The following is a 23,974-nucleotide window of genomic DNA, read 5'->3' as shown; positions in this document are numbered from 1 at the left end:
TATCTTTGTATTCTGATTTGTTTTTAAATTTCACTATTCTGCTATATTTTGCTTTTACTGAGGATGTCAATGTAGTAAATCTATGTATTTTGTCGAAATATTCTAAGAGTATTACGAGTAATATGGTGTTCAAATATTTGCAGCCTTGAAAATGCAACCGAGATGGTTTGTGAAACGTCGGCACAATAAATCATGAAAATGCTCTGTGCTTTCCCTCGTTACCCCGTCGATGTGGATTTGAGCAGTGGCTCCTGTTGTGATTATATATATATATATATATATATATATATATATATATATATATATATATATATATATATATATATATATATATATAATATATATATATACATATATACATATAAAACACGGTAATTTCAGAGTATTTGGGCCTGTAATTTAGCTGTATTTTGTGGTATAATGCGCAAAATGCTTACAATAAGTTTCATGGATGCATTCTTCATGATACATGAAAACCTAACTCTTGTGATAAATCTACACCGATTTGAACAGAATATTCACGTGCAGTGACAGTAGCATTTGAGTTATCTGACTGGTGTGAACTCAGTGGAAATGGTAACAATTATTCGGTTTAAGTGACAGGCGCAGAACATTCAAATGATATAATCAAACTGGGTGACCTGGATTCAGGACATGGCAATAATAATTTAGGTGAGAGTAGTAGATTCATCAGACATGGCGACAGTAATCGATACAAGTAACGTAGACTCACAATACTGACAACTGCAATCGATCTGGGTGATGCATACTTACAGAACATAGCGACAGTAATCGATCTCTCCGTGATATTGGCTGCGATGTGAGGGTCTTCCTCACTGGTAGTAACGAGACGACACGTGACACAGGCGTTGTGGAATCTCTCTTGAACTACCGTCATTACCAGGCGGTTGACGACGATGCCCTCGCCAGCAGAAGCCCAGGATGTGTCTAAAGGCTTCCCTTCGAGGTACCACCACAGACTCTCTACGTCCGATGTGCCTGGAAAGTAAGAATAAGGTTCAAGCTAGTGTAGACGTTTGAATTAAACGGATCTCTCTCTCTCTCTCTCTCTCTACACATACACATACACACACACACACACACACACACACACAAGCACACCTCGTAACCAGTGTCCTCCAGCTTTGTTCTGTGCTGCAGCCACTTATACTAATGGCACTAGATACTCAAATCCTAACTCACTCTGGCTTTTGGGAACATCCTTTTCCAGTTAGTGTAATGCCTAAATAAAGGAAAGCTGCTTGTCTGAGAGCAAGCCAGTGATGGAATAAACAATGGCGTCCATTTTCAGTAAAAACGTTTTTGCCCATCTATACATTTTTGATTCTGTTATTGGCTACCAGCGTACCAAGGCTTTTAAAACAAATATGTCGAAAAATATAGTTTTTCTTTCAGATATCATTGTAAAAATTTTCTATTCTAATGAGTATGGAATGCCAAATAAAACTAGCAAGTGCAGGGTCTGGTAAATCTGAAAAAATCTAATTCCGTGTTAAATCATTAACTTTTTCTCGTTAACTGTTTCAAAATCAACTGTAGTTTTCCGGCTTACGGGAAAGTTATTTGTAATCTTCATAATTATTGGTAAAACTGTCCACTGGCAGACAGTCATAGTGCTACACACACCCACAAAAAATCTATCAAAAGAATTCACGAGATCACTTGTGACAACTGTCCGTGGCTTGGCACAAAGATGAGATGACATTCATGTCAAGGTATTATTTGTGTTTGGTGGCTCTGGGAATAATATAAACTTGTTTTTAAAAACCCTAATGGCGTTATTTCAGCGAACTTCAGTGATACATGACAACACAAAAGAGTGATGACTGAAAATCTTCACAATACACAGATATACAAATGTGTATACACATAAATATACATACATATATTTATGTATTTATGTATGTAATATATATATATATATATATATATATATATATATATATATATATATATATATATATATATATATATATATATATATATATATATATTTACATGTGTCTGTATTCTAATTTTCTTTTACCTAGTCGACAGCAAGATCCGAGAAAGATGGAAATCAACAATTCGCTGAGGATTCATAAACTTTACGACAACTTCCAAACAGTTATTTTTATCATTACTGGTTTTATCCACCTTCTCCTGATCGTGCCTTCTTCATATTTCAGCAAGATATATCACTCGTTGTTTCAGAGCCGAAAGGAAGACGCTCTGCTTTCATATGCTGTCAAGGCGCGTGATCGAAAAGAGAGGAAAGAAGAAATATGAACCTGGGAGCGACCTCCGTGGTTCTCTCTCGAAATGATACTGGCAATAATAGCGTGGGACGATAAAAAAAACTTTGGTTCGCTTTATAACATTTTTTTTAAAGGTTTATTATTTCTGATGTATTTCTTCATTCTTAAAGGTTTACAAATTAAAAACAAGTACATACATAAAGATAGATTATGGTAAAACGTCAGCCAAGGTTTAAGTACTGAGAGGAGGGTTGGAGATGCTTTGGGTAGTCATAGAAAATAGGAAGAATAGATATGCAAGAGATGGTTTAATTTGGTACAGAGAGAGAGAGAGAGAGAGAGAGAGAGAGAGAGAGAGAGAGAGAGAAGAGAGAGAAAAAAAAAATCCCAAAATTTCGTGATATATCTGCGCTTAGTTTGAAGGCACGTAAAACGTAAATTGCCAAGAGGACCCATTTGAAACCCCCAGTATATTTTATGTCTTACAAATAAGACGAAGGTTTTACCCGTCTGCAGATTTCCAATTGATTTTGACTTAAGTCTTACAATGAGATGCCAGACAAGTTAAAAGTGAAGCCTGAGGGCCCAATCAAGTTTCCAATTAAATCAGTTCTTCATTGGATAGGTCGATATCGTTCTCGGCTAGCACTCTGCTGGGCCCGCGTTCGAGTCTCCGGCCGGCCAATGAAGAATTAGAGGAATTTATTTCTGGTGATAGAAATTCATTTCTCGGCATAATGTCGTTCGGATTCCACAATAAGTTGTAGGTCCCGTTGCTAAGTAACCAATTGGTTCTTAGCCATGTAAAATAAGTCTAATCCTTCGGGCCAGCCCTAGAAGAGCTGTGAATCAGCTCAGTGGTCTGGTTAAACTAAGGTATACTTTTAAATTCCAATTAAATCTTACCATGAGATGCCTGACAAGTAAGAGTGAGGTTTGACCCCTCTACCAGAGGTCCTACTCGGGAATTCACTGGTCGGCCAGTGCTGTCCTCTAAGACTACCGTCTCGACGTCGTCTAGATGATGCAAAAGGAAGAAAGATACATAAGTACGTCACTAATACGATATTAGATTGGCTCTTACATTTATTATAAGGTCCTGGAGGTTCGATTCTATTATGGTCTAAGAAATACATATACTAGTATTATGAATATATTTACTCAACGCAAGGTAATGCTGATAACAATCATAATATACACACTCTTTATTGATGACGGAATATTCAAAAAGTGGACTGAATAATATATATATATATATATATATATATATATATATATATATATATATATATATATATATATATATATATATATATATATATATATATATATATATATATTATATATATATATACATATATATAAATGTATATATATATATATATATATACATATATATATATATATATATATATATATATATATATATATATATATATATATATATATATATATATATATATATATATATATATAAATAATATATATATATATATATATATATATATATATATATATATATATATATATATATATCCTCATAACGTAAAAGCAGAGGGGAAGGTAAGTAGTCTTACCTGCCACAATCAACTTGAGCCTTTGCGTCCAGGTGGGAGACTGTCGGAAATGGACCCTGCACCTGTACTCGGCTTCATCAATGTCCTTCACATTTTTGATAATGAGCGTCGTCCCTCCGGAGCTCAGACTCTTCCGGTCGTTTCCGGTTTTTTGATTTGCGTCCGAGCTTCGAACGTCCCTCCTGGCAGTGAAGTTTGCCGTGTTTCGCTTTCTTTTTCTCGTTTTTATGACATGGTTCTCCATGCTTGTGCCGCCACTGACATCTGATGTTTTGTTTGTGGCTCTGAAATATTTTCCTTTGGATTCGGACGTGTCGCTCTTCTTGGCGAGGCTTCGGGCGTCATGGCTGGAAAGAGAACGCAAAACTCCCAAATAAAAACGTTGGTCTGAAAGTCAGACGAAAACAGAACTTGGATTAAGCATGTCTGTTTCAGCCGTCTCTTGCAGTTACCATTTTTGATTCGCTGTGGGTATCATCTATTCCAGAGGTAAAGCGAACTCTATATTAATGAGCTTATATATATATATATATATATATATATATATATATATATATATATATATATATATATATATATATATATATATATATATATATATATATATATATATATGTATGGATATATATATATTATATGTGTGTGGATATATATGTATATATATGCGTGTTTATATATATACATGTATGTATATATATATAGTCTAATATAGTATGTCTGTGTGCATGCATGCATATGTGTGTGTGTGTGTGTGTAGACAAAATATTAGCCACCCGTATGGCTAGTAACTGAACATAAAACACCATGTAAGGCGGTTGTAAATCGTCTCTTCTTAAGGGTAAAAATCCAAAACATTTAATTATTCATCATTACTGATGTATTTTAAGTAGCTCTGCCAAGAGTAAAGTAGAACCGTTAAATCTCTATGGAAGAATTATCTATCTTTCGTTTGAACAATGTCTGACAAAGAAAAAGGTTTACCAGTGGTTTACCACTCTTCAAATATATGTTACTTCCCATTTATTTCCTGAAGTTCCATATTTGCATAAGGTAAAATTACCACTGACATTCTTGTCCGTTGTAGTCTTAAATGTTCAGTTCAATATCCATTTGAAACCTGATTCTTTCCTTTCCGAAGCGTCATACAAACAACGCATTCTCGAGATTCCTCTTTCCTGCAACTATAATGTCGAGTTCAATATTCGCATTCTTTTTCCAATTTCGCCATCGCTAGGTCATATTTCATGCGGTCTACTCATTATCACAAAATATTCCCGGCACTGAAATGGAGAATTTAATTTTGTACCAAACATCAAATAAAATTGTTGAATATTTGATGTGCCTAAAAAAGGAAAACTGAAATCTAGTTACAGCAGACAATGCAAATTAAAAAAGGAACATGCATATTGCAGCTAATGAAATCCACGCACGTAAAATTCTTGTTGCAAACGCCCGTTAAATAGCGAAATACAATCAGAGCTGTCGATCACGACTGATACTATTTGGTGGAGTCCTGTTTCCAAAGTCCCGCAGTGAATAATGATTTATTCCCATGTTTCCATTTACTCTCGTGCGCGTAAGGAATTTTGCTTTATGTAGGTCGACAATCTTGGCTGGGACTGTTGGGCTTGTCGAGGCTTTTCCATCAACTGCTGAGGTTCAAAATTCACTCGACCTTTTACTCACTCTATTGCGATTTCCATTTTCCAAAAACTGGCTTCGTTGCTTCATTCTGGGAATGAATACTCGTAATGATATTCATCGTGATCTGTTGCGAGTTCATACTTGGAAGGAAAAGCACAACTTCTTTGCAAGACCTTTCTACTCTGCAGATGTCCAATGCTCGGCTCTTGAATGAACGAACGAATAATTTATCTGAGACTATAAAGCCAAGAAATGTGCATTTTCAGCCATTCAGCGTTTAAGACGGTGAAAAGATGGAGTTGGAGTGATTGCACAGGCAAGGTAAAAGAAATCCAGAAAATAAAGGAGATGAAGCACAAGGCTCTAAAGGTGAAACTATTACTTTTAGTTGCACTAAAAGTAATAGTTAGAGAGGTTGGACAGCAAGACTGAAGAAAGGAACAGGGAATGGTGTTGAAACGAAACGCCGAAAAGTTGGAGCCTCTCTTAGCATTGCTGCATTCTTTGTGATCCAAGTTCGGCTTCTAAAAACGGTGCCATCATCATAGCCTTCAACTCCGTGCACACAAGGGCCTCTGGGAATGGCAAGTGAAGGTAATTATGACAATATCAACAGAAAAAGATAATATACGATGTAAAGTAACGTTAGCCATTTTTATTCAAATGACTGCATTGAATGCCTGTTACAGCCACTTTCCGGATAGAAGTGAGCTTCACCAATCACACCTGAAATTTAGGATTTAATATATCCCAACAGGTAATAATCAACTAATAATCAACTAGTGCTTGGCGACTATAAACACACTACACTGTAAACAGAAAATTAGTTTATAACAGAAACATCACAAAATATTTTATAGGGTTTCGCAAAATCTTGTTACTGAACTGTTCATTATCTGATACAACTTTAATTGATTATTTGTACAGCAATGTGTCATCTGTGCTTTTCTGATCGTACATATCAACTAATTTACCACAGAAATATATATGGGGAAGATTTATCCCCGCTCTCTTTCGATCAGTCTGTCTTAGCTTTTGGCTGATGGATACATGTGCAGACTTAATCTCACCTGAGGAAGGGCCTTGTGGAGTGGTCCAGGTACCACAAGACTAAGTTCAAGGTGTCCTCGGGGTAATGAGGATGCCTACAAGGGAGTCTGGCTGCTGAACCCTCAACCACCTTTACCACGACTACAGGACCTGAATCCAAAAAGATAACTTCAGAAGGCTAATGATCAAAATTCTCAGGATGTCAATATTACTAAAAGACTTCCTGTTAACTGATCTCAAGTGTACTTACCTTACAGTAAAATGATCTTTTGTAATGTTATAAATTTACACTGAAGCCTGTATCTTCTAGATGTAGCTTTTAGAAATATTTAAGAATACCTGCCTGGAGATGGGCTCTGTCTATTATGACTGTGAGTTTGCTCAACATTTTAAAACATGAATTTCAGAAATGAGAAAAGTCTCATTTTAACGCAATTTTTAGAACTGATTCAGCTCAAGTAAAAATAGTTCGGATGAAAAGACAGCTTTTAATCTGGAACCTTGCAAACTAAATTATCGTAAATTTAGCATTTAACTACTTTTTGAAAAATGTACTTGAGGACAAACTTATCAGATGTTGCAAGACTATTTGCAAATGTCATTATATTTGTTCAGTGCAGTTACACAAAGACTGGCGAAGACTTGCAAAAGAGCTTCATTATTGTCTTTAGCTCATTACCGTCGGTTTGTAAGTGGTATTCAAGGAACAAAAGTTTATTCCTTGCATTTTATAGAAATCCATACAAACTATTCACAAGCAAGAGCATCTACATTAACTAGTAAAAAGATTAGTAACCCCAGATATTCTAACGTCCTGAGATGGGGCAAAGACCGACATAAAGTTCAGGAGTGAATGCGTCTTTTTATAATTGTTTTAATTTAATACTCAAATTCTCTTATATTCATTAGTCGTGGATTTTTCTGTTTTCAGTACGATACATCCCTCAGCAAAGACACAAAATCAGTGACTTCTTTATTTGCCAAACAGTTAAAACCAATTTAACGAACGGATTTTCCAGAAAGTAATTTTTAAATTCTTTTCGAATTTCGGTTGTTTCATCTAATGATAAATGGATTGGCAATAACATCAAATTCAATTGTGTTGTGGGGTGTCTGTTATATGTCATATTTACAAAAAACAACTTGATGGAACTCTGATAATGCTATCCGTATATGACACTGTGAGGAAATTTATTTCTAGTTGAGATCTTTCGAGGTGATTGATCTTAAATAAACTTGAATATATTAAGTGACTTCTCTTCACTGGTTTTACAATGGGCTATCTCTACCGAAAGTAACGTTTTGGTGTCTTAAGCCACCAATTTTTAAAGGGATGTCCATTTCCTGAAGAGAAGGAAAAAGGAATGGGACTTTTCACGTTAAACTAAAGACAGATTTTGATAAAACATAAAAATACATATACCTGAAGGGGGACTGTCTCTAGTGAGGCCAAACTTTAGAAACAGAATTATGCGGCCGGCTTTGACCTACTAGAAAACGTCAATACAAAAGTTTGTTATGAAAATATGTATTGGATCGCTGGCTTTGTAAAATGTATTCTATTTAACAATATATTTTTAATACACTGTGATACATGCGTTTCAATGTAGGATTGAAAATCATCTGAATATCTTTTGATGATGTATAATTGTTGCTATACAGTCAAAGACGAAGAGAGAGAGAGAAAGAGAAAACAGCTAAATAGAAAAATTGATAGAAAACATCGAAGTTATTTCTCACAGTGCCCCTGGCTGACTATGCAGAGAGAGAGAGAGAGAGAGAGAGAGAGAGAGAGAGAGAGAGAGAAGCTTTGAATCCTGCGGACTCAAATGTCACCCTCGTTTCTGGCTTAAATGCCATTTTACCTTTAATCACCCCAGGCTTAACCCTTAAGCCCTGACAGAATAAGGACCCAGGTAACACAAAGCTTACATGTCAGCGAAAAGCTTAATGTTATTCGGGCCATGGACTGCAAAAGAAAAAAAATATTAAATAAAGTGAAATGAATATATAAATACGGCCAACAAAAACATTGCCGATTCGATTTTGTGTCAAATCATAATCAAATTATCAGCGTCGCGTCATGAAATATTAGTTTGATATTCTCAAAGGTTAGCCTCGAATACTCACGCATTTTGCATTTTCCTTACCGCAACTTTTTTGCTCTCTCTCTCTCTCTCTCTCTCTCCCTCTCTCTCTCTTGACTTGAAAGTTTAATCCTGATGAGTATAAACTTGTTTTTAAGGATCACATTCCTTTTATGGCTATATCATTATACGCTCTTGATCTTACCACACTTCTGTTGCACAGAGTAAAAAATTTTATTGTCTTTCTGTTTTTACCGATATAAGAGACATTGCATTGCAATATACCTCCTATATACTAGATATAAGTACTTTGATAATGAATATTGCTTATTATGTAGAAATTTAAAAAAATATATGAATGGGCTTATGTTACCCAAGAATGAATAATGAAATGTATGTAATAACCATTTTTAATGGAATAAAGAACTTAAATACATTTTCATTCACCAATAATTATGCCGACACTTGAAAAACTCTTTAGATGGCCTCTCTTTTCTTACACCATTGAAAGGGTAAATGAAGTAAACAAAACAAAACAAAAACTCAGGTCCTTCCTAACAAGCAGCAAAACTTTGATAAAGCGTACCAATTCCAAGCAAACTCATTCAAGAGCTCCAAAAATGATACAAATTCTAACAGCTTTTGTATAGTTCCTTGTTTACGAAAGCGTTTGGCTCTTTGACACTTCAATAGCTACATTATATGAAAAATCTCACGCATTATTATTCTGAGCCTTGAGAGTTCATGGAAGCTTCCTGATGCATTACTTAGAAGTTCCTGGGCTTGATGGTCACCTACTGGTAGTGGTTGTGGAGAAGAGGAAGGCTCTACCGGACATGAAAAGTTGACGACGAATGAATGAAAATCTACGTCAAAGTATTGGAAAAAGAAAAGAGAAAAATAAGTACAATATGTTTTGTGCTGCGTCCCTTACGTTGAAGGATTACAAGTCTATTCAAATGGTAAAGATCTGACCTTTGTAGTGGGCTGATAGGATTGAATGATTTAAAACTGTCCGGCCTGTGAAGGCTAACATTTTGCGCGCTAATGGCGTGAACAATATCCGGCTTAATTTTTTATTTAATTTGTTACTCTAGATAAAGTGTTTTACACCGTATTTTCTTTGGCTGGGAAAGATTTCAATGGACCTGACGTGGAATCGGTTATCCGACTAGGATAAGCATAAAAAATCAAAATAAGAAATACTAAATAAAAGCAGATGTACGTAAATGGCAGGATAAATACAAAACTAAAGATACTCAATATAAAAATTAAATAATGTGGCTTTGTGGAGTTATTAACTGATTCATCTTTTTGTTAAAGAGGTATCTCTTGACGATATATTTATGGGAGATGGGAACAAGAATACCTAAACATGAATGACAAGGGGCAGAGGACAGAACATAACCCGACATTTTCGAACTTACCAACATCCAGCGTTGGAACCTCCGCCACGACATTCGGTCTTACGTCCTTTGCAGCTGCTACCGTTGCCAATAGAACGCCCACCAAAGCCCACAACCATCCGTCATTCCCGAACAGGATGGGTTCTTTAGTCCACTGCAGGACGCTCAACTTCCCCAACACCCGTATCATTGGATTTCAGTCTATTGCGAGGGATAACTTTTTTTGTCCTGCTTTTCAATTGTCCTCTCCGCTTCCTTCCTTCCTTCCTTCCGCCTACTGCCAATCGCCAGACGCGATTATTGAGCAACCGGGCATTAGTGCCGATGGAAAGTGACGAGCAATGTCTGTTCACCGAGAGTGAAGTCCGATTGGGACGGACCGGGTAGCCATCATACTCTTGTTTTCGGCTTCGAATTTCAGCCGATGAATACCGTTTGAAATGAATTCATGAAACATGTTGCAACATTTGCATAAATTTCAGAACTATCTGTGGAAGAGACGCTGTTGTCCGAGCCACCAGCTGTACACAATATACTTAAGTTGGTTTCTGGGTACGATTTTCTAAGCAACACAAACAAGAGGCTTTCGTAGTGCACAGTCAAGCGTTCAGGAAGATACAGATACTGATCAAGGGCCATGGCGGTTATCTCACATTCTGGAAGTGTTTAAGCAGTAACAAGAGATGTATACAACTTCATTTTCAATAGATTTGATATATACTGTTCTAAAAGATATCTGTTTTTCCTCTGACGGCTATTTAATACAAGTAATAGCTGATTCAGTTATCATCCGAATGCAAAGCTCATGACAAGAGTAAAAGAGGAATATTAATTTTATAAGTCTTTATATGAAGCACTAAAATGCCAGTTACAAAATCTTACCAACTGGAATTCGAGAAAAATGCTAAAGAAATTAACAATGTAAACATAAGCAATAAATATTATTAGAATTTCGTCAGGAACAATTTTAATGATATTCTTATATTCTTAAACTTTCTCCATTAGCCTAAGTCTGTATGATGAATCGATGAGGACAGTCATCTAAAGTGAATAATGAAGGCTCTGGCTCCTCCCTGAGAAAATTATACGTAACCTTTTTGTTTTCAGCCATTTTCAACTTACGCATAAATAACCTGCAACATCCGTTATTATTACATAATAAGATGCGTGTACGTATAAATATTTACGTTGTAATCAACGGTAAAGCTCTTTCACTTATTTCTGAATAAGGAAAATCGACCCTGACAGTGCTCACACATACAAGGGCTGAGAGTACAGTAGCACTGAGAAAAGGTGGGTTGGTCGTCCGCTTCTTGACCAAAGACGCTGGGGCACTGGAGTCATTCCCAGGCGTCATCTGCATACGCATCTGGTGGAAGAAAAGAAAACTGTTTTATCACAGTGCATTTACCATATCAAAGTATATAGATTCTAAATCAGAGTCATCAGAAATAACAAACTGTGGCTATCAAATGAGATATAGTGTATCTGACTGGAATTGCTTTTTTTTTTTTTTTAAGAGGAGAGAAAGCATATTACAGTGGCAAATGGTTCTCCTAAGAACAGGAGCATCTGATCTATCAGCTACATCTTGTTTGAATTATATTTACATAATAAGAGAAAAATTCAGGCTATGCATAGACTGCATAAACTTCGTTAAGATGAAGGAATTCCTCGGTAACATTATCAAAAACCTTATTTTGGTTTACCACGACAGTCATCATTACTCTTATGAATGTGATAACACGTGGCACTATTAAAAAGCAATGTTTTAAAAACAATGAATTTTCAAGATCAACATGATCAAGTTACAAATATTTTGTTTCTACTTTCAACGTCAGTAGGCCTGATAACTAAGCTCCAATTCAATTCTTTTACGATATTCTTTATACCTCTGCTTCCAGGTCACAATATTATTGCATACTCTTAGGCTCACTTTTATGACAGTGCATGCGCACAATACATGATGAAGAATTTTCCTTCCCTTTTTTTTGTACTTTGGAAATGAAAGAATCAGTTCTTTCACTGTATGTGTGTATATATATATGTGTGTGTGTGTGTGTGTGTGCGTGCGTGTGTGCGTGCGTGCGTTCGTGTGTGTGTGTGTGTGTGTGTGTGTGTGTGTGTGTGTGTGTGTGTGTGTGTGTGTGTGTGCGCGCGCGCCCGTGTAATTTATCGTAAATTTTTACATAAGTTTGTTCTTCCAAATAATAAACCACAAAAAGTCCATTATTATCCAGTTCACTATACCACTGGAATAAACTGCATCAAAAGAGAACTGTATAGAATCAGTACACCTCCCCTTTTAGGGTTGTAACACATAACCTACAAATTGATTTCGACTCTGTTGTACGTATTCCTGTCAAATTCTTGTTCTTTACTGATAATGGAAATAGCCCGTCATAGAAGAAACTCGGAACAATTCATGCAGACAACTAAATACTGTTAGTCTCCATTATCAGCTCTAAGGATATCTTCCTCTTAACGTTTCTGTGTGCGCTGAAACATCAACTTTCTCCTCTCGCTAATTTTTCTAAACTTCCTCACTACCGACAAGCACTTATCTACAATACGGCAGCTCTTAAACTACACCTTTTGGTCTTCACATTAAACAGACTCGGGCATTGCCTCGATCATAAAATCTTGGGCTGCTTTCAAATGCTCCAACTTCACGTAGCTTACTCTAAATTATTTCCTTTTACAGTTCTATCGCTCAAATTTCAAAACCTTTTAATCATGGGTGGCTTATTCAAGCATTTTATCTTACGCCGTATCATTCACAAAATAACTCGATAGAAACCAGTTTCGAATCCTGTGCGAAACCAGATCGGTATACCCAGACCGCTCCGCTTAAAGGAGACCTACCCTACCCACGTCTCCTCTAAACCTATTGGACCTCTGTTAGGCCATGCAGTAAATGATAGACTTATTAGTTAAGTGACTGTGGGGGGTCGTTGTCGGGTATATAGAAAGACCAACTAACAACATTCCAAAATTTTTCTCAAATGTGAAACATCATCAAATCAACTTTTTTTTTTTTTTACAAAATTATATTGACAACATACACATCGTTTTACAACTGTCACCTACCAAATAATAACTTTATTAGTAGCGACTCGTCGTTCAAAGAAAACTGCGTTTTTCAATGAGGCGTCTCCTGGCTCTCCTTACCCTAGGAAGTTCGATTCCCAACGGATCTTCCTAGGGTAGCTGTTCTTAACTTTGGGCAACTTTCACGGTATCGTGACTTCAGAGTTGGAACCCAGCGTGCCCTCTCATGAGATTTTCGTTGATTAGAGCTGGATGGGGCTTCTGCTGCTGCCGTACTCCGGTGTTGTGCTTGTTTTTCTTTGACCTGTGCCCTGTCTTGCCTTTCATCGGGAATTCGGTTATCTCGCTTTGGTCTTCCCACTCCGACCGTCAGTTCGTCTCGTCACGGAATGTTTTTCGTACCACATTTACCTGAGGGTATATATATATATATATATATATATATATATATATATATATATATATATATATATATATATATATATATATATATATATGTGTGTGTGTGTGTGTGTATGTATGTATATATGCCGTTGGGAAACCCAACTTCTTGCGGCCTCACTGCACATCGCAGTTTACTTTCGAACTACAAATCATTGTTAAAACAGGTATTATTTGGTGAGTGAGAACTGTAAAACGATGTAATGTAGTGTGAAGATGATGACTGATATCGCAATTTAGAGAATGTTTTAACGGTAAAGAATGTTAACACTTAAGAAAAAGTAAGGGAATAAACTTCTGTGTTTTTATAAGACATGTTAACTCAGCTTGAGACACTGATACAAAATGAAACATCAAATGTAAATTTAAAATGATTGTGATGCAATAAATGCGCAAACTTCAATCAAGATTATCTTCGCCTCCAACGCCATGCAATGCGAAAGCTCTGTGAAATCCGCTTACCGTGTCATTCCTGCGCTTTCACTTCTACAGTCTCTACACTCACCGCTATCTTTCCGTCTCTTAGTTATCAGGTTAAATCTAATATATCATATAGCAAAAAGCAGGGCAGGTACAGAATTGCCACCCTCTAGCATCTGCATTTCGAGTTTGAAATTTGAACCTAGCATGACATACGGGAACATAATTATATATTGTATACTTCCAACCATGAGCCCCGTTGTGATTTGTCCGTCCACCATGAATGCTTCCGTGGACGCTCCTGGACAAAGCGTGAATAAAAGACAACACTGGTCAAAATTATGTTAAAAATTCATTAAGCTTTACCAGATTAATGATTGTTACGGAACATTCTCACGTATTTAGGACTTAACTGAGAACTTTCCCATACTTCCGTTTAAAACTATTGTGTGAATGACCAATGAATTATAATCAAATTCCATGTCCAGGACCGGATCAGTTTTGTGTGTTTGAAATTTTGTGAATGGTGAATGAATAACATATCTGGGTGATCTTTTCAGAATTTTATTTTAATTTGAGGTAAGACCTTTTTAAAACATTAATCTCTCAGCCTGCATTCACCCTGCCACTGAAACTTAAGAGGATTACGTTAGAAATACTCATTTTATGATATTACAAAAGTTCTTTTTAAAGTATATGTTTTACTTGTCCTGCTTGGCTGATACTATAAGGCTATATCAGCATGAGTTTTTCCTTTATTTTGGAACGAATTTTGTTAGCCGCTGGCATAAAGTCTGGTGCTTTTGGATATCTCTCGTATAAAACTAATAAAGAAGAGAAAAGAATCTTTGATCTTCATGCCACCAAAGCACCAAAAGCCATCCATGAACGGATCTCGATGTCTACTCCCCAACCCCCAGGGTTTTTTTTTTTTTTAATCGAGGTTAAATTTCAAACCTGGTTCTATGAACTGAGCCCCTAGCTTGAGGCTACGACACACACAAACCACATTATATATATATATATATATATATATATATATATATATATATATATATATATATATATATACTAGCTGAACAACCAGGCGCTGCCCGGGAAAACTCTGAATGACAACCAATAAAACCTCTCTCTCTCTCTCTCTCTCACTTTTTCCCTCTTTCTCCTTCCTAACACCCCCTCTACTCTCTCTCTCTCTCTCTCTCACTCTCTCCTCCCTAATACCCCCTCTACTCTCTCTCTCTCTCTCTATCTCTCTCTCTCCCCTTTCCTGTTAAGATAGTTGCTTCAGTTACAATGCCCAACATTTTTGACAATTTATATTTTACCCCTTCTCACCCCCCCTCCCTAATGGGGCTAAACTTGGACTTAGAAGGCATCGGGAGTATGACTATTCAACTCAGCAACCTCGAAAACTATGGATTAGAGTCATTAGACACTAATATCTGTCATTTTCAGTTATTTTTACATGTCACCCCATTCCCACCCCCATCCCCTTTGGTGCCAGTAATGTCTCACCCTCCGCAGTATTCTTTTCCAGATAGTATGTCACATGTATACCAAAATGTGGCATGACAAACCCATAAGTTTTTTTAGGTATTAAGTCTACGGCCAGAACCTGCCTTGTTTCAGGGAAGCCCTTCCCACCCCCACATGCCTTGGAGCCAGTGATGTCTTACCCCCACAGTATTCTTTTCCTGATAGTAAGTCATAATATATACACCAAGTTTGGTTGAAATTGCTCAATGCATTTCAGAGTTATACTGGAACATACACACTCACACAAACACCCATACATACAGGTACATACATTCAATTATATATATATATATATATATATATATATATATATATATATATATATATATAGATAGATAGATAGATAGATAGATAGATAGATAGATAATATTGTGCTTGAGTGTGCGCATTTGCGTATGCAAGTTGTGTGCTTATGTATGCCCACTTTTCTCTTTAATTTCTTTGCTCTGGCTGAATTCCTTGCTTCTGGAAACCCCTTGTAATTCACTTCTTGATGTTATTAGTACCCTTTCTCATCTCGTTCTGCGCCATTCATTCCTTGGACATCCCTTTCTTCCAGACCCTTTGCAGCGGAGGGAAAAGAAAGCATCCACTTGAGTGACCATATCTCAATTCTCCTTCCAATATTCACACTTTAATTCCCTCCCTTCACGTTTCTGAAGAAACTTAGGAAGTCTGTGTATGGTGTAAGCCATTCGTCACCGTCAACTGTCCTACCCTGACATCGCTCAGTTTTTTAATAATGGACTTCCCCCCAACCCCCCACCACCCGGCGTCTGTTTCAATTCTTTTCAGGCTAACAAATATGCCTTCCCTTTGCTAATTACGAAAAGAATGAACAATTGGCGTTCATTTTCCATAATTTTCAAACATCAGTGGTTTTCATTAAGCTGATAATCTCTACAGCCATTCCTCATCCCCTCCCAATAATGGTAATTGTCTTTATACATCTTAGGTTTTCACGCTTACTCCCATTTATTCTGTTTATTTCTTCATTCGGTCTTCATACTTTCCTCTAAACCTTGAACACAGTCCGTCTCTCCCTCCCTTTCCTTCCTTTCATCTTCCCCATGCTCGTATTTTTCGGGAAATATCGCCCATTCCAGTTTCTTCCCCATTCGTATATAAAGATTTAGAAATAACTGTACTCTTCCTCCTTCTCCGTCTGACTGTCTGCTGTTTGTCCCTCTTTCTCTCTCTATTTTTATCCATTTATTTTTCAATATAAAATATCTCTTTCCGTTTGTTTCATTTTGGCTCAGTAATCCAGTTATTCGCGCGGACCGAAACGAAATTAAAATGGGAATTCGAAAAGTCATCGTTAAAATTCTGATCCTCTGCCTGCCAAACAACGAAACATCTATGCAGTATATATACAGTATATGTATGTATGTATATATATATATATATATATATATATATGTATGTGTGTGTATATATGTATAAAATATACATAAATATATATATATATATATATATATATATATATATATATATATATATATATATATATATATATATATTGTTACAAACATCCTACTGGTCGTTTTGCATTTGCTTTTCCGTCTTAATATTTCAATATAACGTAACATAAAATTGACAGAATTACTGAATGTTTTTGTAAAGTTCACTTGACGTTTTCCCATGCCATGCCCTTCCAATAATGACAACCCAGGTGTCAGATGAGGAGATAAATTCATGACTGTACCCTAAGTCATTACCAACCCCTGACCTGACCATATTAATCCTTGCTTGAGGGGAAAATCAGTGGCCTGTTGCACATTTACACGAACCCTTGAGATTTCACACAGTTCCGATATTGTTAAAAAGTCCCCAGCCAATCTCGTCAAGAGAGCTCTCTGAGGACATTCCCCCTCCATTCAACTATCTGTCATGCCATTAAGGGTCACCGTCTTGACCTGATCCACATCTGCGACTCCTCCCACTCATCCTCACCCCTCCATTCTAAGTATCTCAGTATTGTCCTCTATCTTCCTCCACACTTTGTACTGGATGACTTTCAACGATCTTTCCAGATACCTCCCAGGATAAGCAGTGTGCCCAAGACAAGGACAATAGATGACCCTATTAAGAGGGTCATAATTAGAGCCATCCCTTATCCCCACAGCTGCTCGAACGTGACAGTGGCGATCTTGCCAGGATCGTTAGAGCTTGGATACTTGCAACAATATTAATTCATAACCCCTTACAACTCAGTCAACTAACAGATCAGTTAAAACTGGCTAATCTGAGCTCCCCTTACTGATCCACACACTTCTATGGCAAACCTATGTTTGGCATCCATTGACTACAGCACACAACAAGTAGGTACACATCTTTATGTTTTAAAATTTTCAATTTGCAATTCACGAGTGTTTAAAATCCGTGCCTCACACAAGGCTGGTCTCCTGTTTCATTCTGTAGCCTTGAGATCGAGTTGCCACCAACTGCTTAACTGTAGCTTTACTGAGTGTGAGTGCAGCGTTATTTACGAGACTGCAGGTCTCAGTTATTTTACTAAGTGTTTAGTAAGTGCAGTGATACCAGTGTTAATGATTTAACAACCCAGAAAGTGCATATTCCCAGTGAAAGATTATGTAAACCTCCTCGGTAAGAAAATCCTTTCTGGCAGCCCCGTGCATCAGCCATCCAAGATACTTCAAGAGTTTACTCCCTCATTCATTCACCCAGTGTAGTCAAATCATCTTTTCTAGTTTATTTATTTCTCTAAACATGGTATAAGTTATGTAAAACCACCTCGCCTATCATATCAGTGATATCTTTATAATTGCCTAATTAACATACTGCAGTGAAAAATCATGCAAATTAACATAATTGTAAATATTCTTCTGTGTTCATATGGCAACAAGTGTTAGAGTAATAACAGTAGAGTCTGAGGTCTTGTTTTGACGTATGGCCAACCATGTATCGAAGAGTTCATCGACCCCTACTGTTTACTTAACCTTTGCCGATAGATTGACTCGACAGACAGTAACTTTGACAGTTCGCTCACATCCCAAGTGAAAGGCTTCCACTTTCTCATTCATTTTCGCTCCCTAAAAGTCCAACTATGGGGACGCTCGTTGGTTTGGAGTAATTACGTGTTTTGGAATCTCTTTAACAATTCTGCAAGACTAACACTCTATATTCTCTACCTTATGAGAACAGTGTGAATTCACCTATGTCTTTTATTTGTGCATATACCATGAAAAATTTACAAACCATTGCTTTATGCTAGCCAAGTGGCTGATTTGTTTAGAAACCCATTTGATAACTAGCCAACCCAAGTGCTTTTGCACGATTGTGGCAGCTGAGATATTCCTGTTGGAATCTACAAATGTGTGAAGAGTTTTGCTGAGTCTTGTGAGACTCCCCCTTGAAGTGGCAATTCGTGCTTCAGCAGCAAGTTGTCTATGAGATGAAACCATCTGCTTGCTGATTTGTTGACTTGTTCTTTTGAACATTGCTAACATCCTCCGGGACCTACCTGCCTCCTCACATGCGAGTGCCAAGCCCATTTTTTGGGAACTACTTACACATCTTTTGAGGTGCCCCCTGTTGAGTGTTTGTTGCACAGTTGAGAAACCAAGCCTAACGCAGAACCTATGGATATGATCCATGTACCTGACAGCAGTTCCGCCCCAGAACCTGTTCCCCTTCCTATCTCTCCTCCTATCCAACATCCTGGCAGCCCACCAGCCTTGCAACCTGAGGAGCCGACTGGGCCCTCCTTTCTTACTTCCGGCCTCAGTGGCCCAGCAGATTCACAATCTGCGGGTCCATCTTGACCTCATTTGCTAACACCTCGCCCAACTAAAGAGGAACCCCCTCCTCTTGAAATCAGTGACATGATAGTGCCATCAGGTGCCACACTCTCCCAGATGCCTGCCATTGCCATGGCACCCTCTGCCAATTCCCACCTGATTTGGGAAAACAGGGTCCCTTCTGGGCCTGAACCTGAACACTACGCAGCTATCCCCATTGAGAGGATACCTCATATCCTGATGGCACTCGCCCTTACTAATTTAGGTGTCACTGACCCCATCCATGAAAACCATTTCTCCAAAACTTTGCCCATACCACTTGAACAGTTTGAGCAGTTCCAGGCTTCATCTGTCATGATGGATGAGTCTGTATCAAGCATCATCCCTGTAACTGGCCCTGCCTTAGTGCAAGTGATAAGACACCCTACACATCTCCCTCCCAGAGATCCCAATAGTGCCTTTAATCCAATGCCAGTGCCATCTGCATGCTCTGAGCAGTGCCCTGCTCCATCCTACTTGGACACTGAGTCCCTCACGAAGCCACCTCCAGCGTCTGGCCCTGCCCTATTGCCAGTGTACTGAACAGTGCCACACTCCAGCCATCCAGGATGTTGAGACACACTCCACTTGGAACTCTAGATGACAGAGCCAGTCCCGAATCAAGACTGGATTCCTGTGTCTGGTCCTGCTTGTGTATCAGACCCAGAACACCCCATAGATTTCCTTACAGATCACAATCTGGGCCCCCTCTCTCCACCCAACTTGGCCCTGCTACCAGTGCTGGACAGACAGCCAATCTGAAGTTCACACAAGCTCTTTCCGGATTCCCACAACCACACCAGAAGCTCACCCAAAGGTGTGGCCTCACAACCCATCCCTGAGTTGGCCATCGTGACCTGTAATCCTCCCACACCAACAATGCTCCCTTCCTCGTCATCTCAGCCCTTAGAAGCAGAGGTCCTGATGAGACTCTTCCATACCTCAGCTGGTTGCAGAGCTTAAGGACTTGCACTGGCAGCTGATAGAAATAAATAACTCCGCCCCTGCTCCTGTTGTTGCAGCAGCCAGAAAAGGTGGCACTCCCGCACCCTCTTCAGACTTCGGGCTCCCCGACTCCTAAGGTGCCATCAAATCATCAAGCCAGGAGAGGCCCAAGGAAGAGAGGTAAACAGCATAGGACACCCAGGTAGCTTACGAGAGCCTCCAAGTTCTCATGGTGTTGGTGCCAACCTGCCACAGTGCCCCCACTTTATCTAAGCAATTTGGCATTGTAATCCAGAGTCAGAAGCCAAGTCACTTCCTTTCCCTAGCTCTTTGTAAAATGTAAGTCATTTCCTTTCCTGTCATTTGAAAACGTGTATCTTCTGTTCCTACAGTAACACTCATCGTGCCCAGCGTTTGAGCGGTCATTTTTGAGTGATGTCGTTTAGCTGCGATGTCATTTTTGGGAGAAGTATCAAATAAGTCATATTGAGCGATACCAATTGAGCGATGTCAGATTGATCGAACTCGCACTGTTAAAATATCACAAATTGAGCGATACAAAGTTGAAAATAATAAATAATAGAATTTTCATTCGTCTTTTTATTAACAAGTATCTAATAACCATTTACAAAGATTACATGAAAATATAATATTTCGATAAATAAAAGATAAGTCGTTTTTATTACATTTTCTCAAATAACACTTTTATTAAAATATATCAAATAACTGAGATATAAGGTGATTTTTATTAAAATATTTCAAATAGCAAATACTTATTTTTGTGATAATTAAAACTAAGGGATATATAATCCATGGAGAAAATACTGTATATACATTCTGGAAGCTTTTAATCAAAATGTAAATATTGTAGAAAGGTGTCTCAGAAAAGTAGTAATATCTAAGGTATCTCTAGAATCAATTATGCTTTTAATTCTTTTTTCCATCGCATCATATTTTGTTTTCTTACGTCTCAGTTCTCTCGGAATTATTCCAAAATATTTAGTTCTTTGGGCTCTCTTCCCTTCTTAAAGCCTCTATTAAGAAGCCAAACTGTCGGGTGACAGCAAGACAGACTGCCTTAGCATTGTGCCACCCCTCCACAGAATTATTTGTACGCGGGAGATCCGACTGAACTCTGTTATAGGCATTCCACCAAGGTAACGGGAATTTAGGCCTTCTTCTTCTACGGTTGTTTGTCAATGGGCGCCCAAGATAGTTATCTTCAGAATAATCAAAAAACATCGTCAAGGCATTCATCGTAATTTTCCATATTTCGTATGGCTTCAAAGCCTCTTATGACATCACATGTAGGGAGGAAGGCTGTGCAAGTCATCATTTTTAATTAAGCGTTCTAATATTTTCTTCACTGACATATTTTCTCAATCCCAAGTTGTTAACCTTTTTCCATACACTCTGTCTAGATGGAAGAAACATCCTGCTATGCTAGAACTTGGGAATACCGATGTTATAGCATTTTGTAGCAATTTCAGAAGTCTATCATAACGGTGATAGGATCAAGAGAAGGCTCGATGGATTTCAATTCGTTAAATACTACCCTGTAACTTTCTTTGCATTTATTAGTGAGTAAAGCATATATGCAGGTATTATACTCTTTTATCAATGCATGAATCGTAAAAATCTGAAAAAATATAGATGGAGCTGTTTTGAATGTTCCGTCAGCTAACCAATGACGATTGTCTTTCAACCATGTAATACTTTCTTTAGTACCAAAAATGATAACTCTATTCTCATCACTAAACCACTGTCATATAGAACGAAATTATCGCCAGTGAAAGTAGAGCACAAGGATTCCGGTACAATGAGGGATTGAGCAAATTGAAGAGGTGGTGGGTAATCCCTTTAGCTTTCCTCTTCCTAGATATGGTGCGCTTCAATTTCTCTCCAGACCAATCTTTGCCGCAACTTCATCTGGTAGACCAGCAATAGCGTCCTGGAGTATGCGTCTTGGTGGATCATGTGACGCTTCAGCAGCTTTGCAGATTTTTCCTTTAACTATTTCCTCACTGACTTTAACAGGTTGGGGTGTATGCGAGTGTTCTCCTCTCTCTCTGCAATTTCTGTCTCTTTCATACTCCAACGTGGTGCTCAACCGCCCTTTGCAGCCTTTCACTTCACACCGCCAAGAAATCGTTGTTTGTGTAGCTTTATCCTTCCGATAAATAAATCCATTATAAGCAATTTTGTTTTACCACGACCAGAAACTAGAATCTCCATGATGGGTTGAACTGAATAATAAACTGTGTTGAATTTCAGAATAAGAAAATAAATAAAAAATAAACAAACCATTTGTTCCTAATAATGTAAAAACGACTTAACAGCCATTAAGCTGAATAACCGTTTGTTCTAATAACGTAAAAACATCATCAAAGTATTCGCAAAATAAATCTTCGCTCAAAATACCATTCGCTCTTATTGTATCATTCAAAACCGTTTCACCCAATATGACATCGCTCAAAACGACATCGCTCAAAATGACGTCGCTCTAAAGGTAGGGAACCAACACTCATTGTACGATTCATAGTAGTCTATCACTAACTTTGTGTTACATTACCCACTCTGCTTCAGTGATATGCAGAGTGCCAAGTGCCAAATGCCCTGGCACTGTCAATGCTAATACTGAGAGTCCTGTATGGTCTCTGATGATCAAAACTACCTGACAAGTCAGGTTATCACATGTACCAGTGACTGATACCTATTACAGAGACGGCGATCAAGTCACTCCCTCCCAGTTAAATTTGTAAATTATAATCTATTCCCAAGTTTACTGAGAATTACCTTAGCGAAAATCCCATTTTGTCCCTTGCCTATCTTTTGCTTTCTTTCCTGTTTTTGCACTGTTACCAGTTGCACTACCTTGTGTATGGGTTAGCACAAGCATAAGTGTGTAGAAATCAGACAAAGGTTGCCTGATCAAATCAACTACAATCCTTAGTGAAATGAATTTGTATGTTATGATTAACTTAGCTAAGATGTAATATATAAGAGGCAAGTCTGCATTAAAGTATGATGAAACTGAATTAATAATGCTGTTTAGCATGATTCGTGTTTGATATAAGTCACATGTTTTTCTGCCTCATAGTTTGAATTGTCCAGAGTAAAATTTGCAGGCAGACATGATTTTATATTTGAGATATATCAGATAAGAGAGGGGGTCATGTCTATCAATACGTATAAAGCTTCTAGATGCTCATGCTGAAAGAGGCATGTGACATCTTCCTATGTTGGAGAGGTGTTACAAACGTCCTTTTGATCGTTTGCGTTTTGCTTTTCGGGTCTTGATATCTCAATATAATGTAATGTAAAATTGAAAGAATTACTAAATGTTTTTGTAAAGTTCACTTGACATTTTCCCATGCCATGCCCTTCCAATAATGACAACCCAGGTGTCAAATGAGGAGATAAATTCATGACTGTACCCAAAGTCATTACCAACCCCTGACCCGACCATATTAATCCTCGCTTGAGGGGAAAATCAGTAGCCTGTTGCACATTTATATGAACCCTTGAGATTTCACACAGTTCTGATATTGTTAAAAGTCCCCAGCCAATCATGTCAAGAGGACATTCCCCTTCTGTTCAGCTACCTGTCATGCCATTAAGGGTCACCATCTTGACCTAAACCACATTTGCGACTCCTCCCACTCATCCTCACCCCTCCACTTTAAGTATCTCAGTATTGTCCTCTATCTTCCTCTGCACTGTGTACTAGCTGACTTTCAACAACCTTTGCAG

General features: G+C 37.8%; 1 protein-coding gene across 8 annotated transcripts in view; it reads right to left on the bottom strand.

Annotated features, from left to right (window-relative positions):
* LOC136845348 (uncharacterized) overlaps positions 1 to 23,974 on the bottom strand; it is a 138,894-nt gene that overhangs the window by 27,446 nt on the left and 87,474 nt on the right. For 5 of the 8 annotated variants that reach the window (XM_067115593.1, XM_067115591.1, XM_067115597.1 and 2 more), the window contains 6 exons: positions 11,284 to 11,391; positions 10,044 to 10,678; positions 6,550 to 6,679; positions 3,836 to 4,182; positions 3,165 to 3,275; positions 775 to 999 (listed from right to left, as the gene is read on the bottom strand). In XM_067115593.1, coding sequence (XP_066971694.1) covers positions 775 to 999; positions 3,165 to 3,275; positions 3,836 to 4,182; positions 6,550 to 6,679; positions 10,044 to 10,212 — 982 coding nt within the window. In that variant the 5' untranslated portion in view covers positions 10,213 to 10,678; positions 11,284 to 11,391. Of the gene's footprint in view, positions 1 to 774; positions 1,000 to 3,164; positions 3,276 to 3,835; positions 4,183 to 6,549; positions 6,680 to 10,043; positions 11,392 to 23,974 lie in introns of all 8 variants that reach the window. The other 3 variants (XM_067115592.1, XM_067115594.1, XM_067115598.1) reach the window with 1 other exon arrangement.

The sequence above is a fragment of the Macrobrachium rosenbergii genome, chromosome 13 (genome assembly GCF_040412425.1).
Source record: "Macrobrachium rosenbergii isolate ZJJX-2024 chromosome 13, ASM4041242v1, whole genome shotgun sequence".
Classification (NCBI taxonomy): Eukaryota; Metazoa; Arthropoda; class Malacostraca; order Decapoda; family Palaemonidae; genus Macrobrachium; species Macrobrachium rosenbergii.
This window is presented reverse-complemented; position numbering and strand designations above follow the sequence as displayed.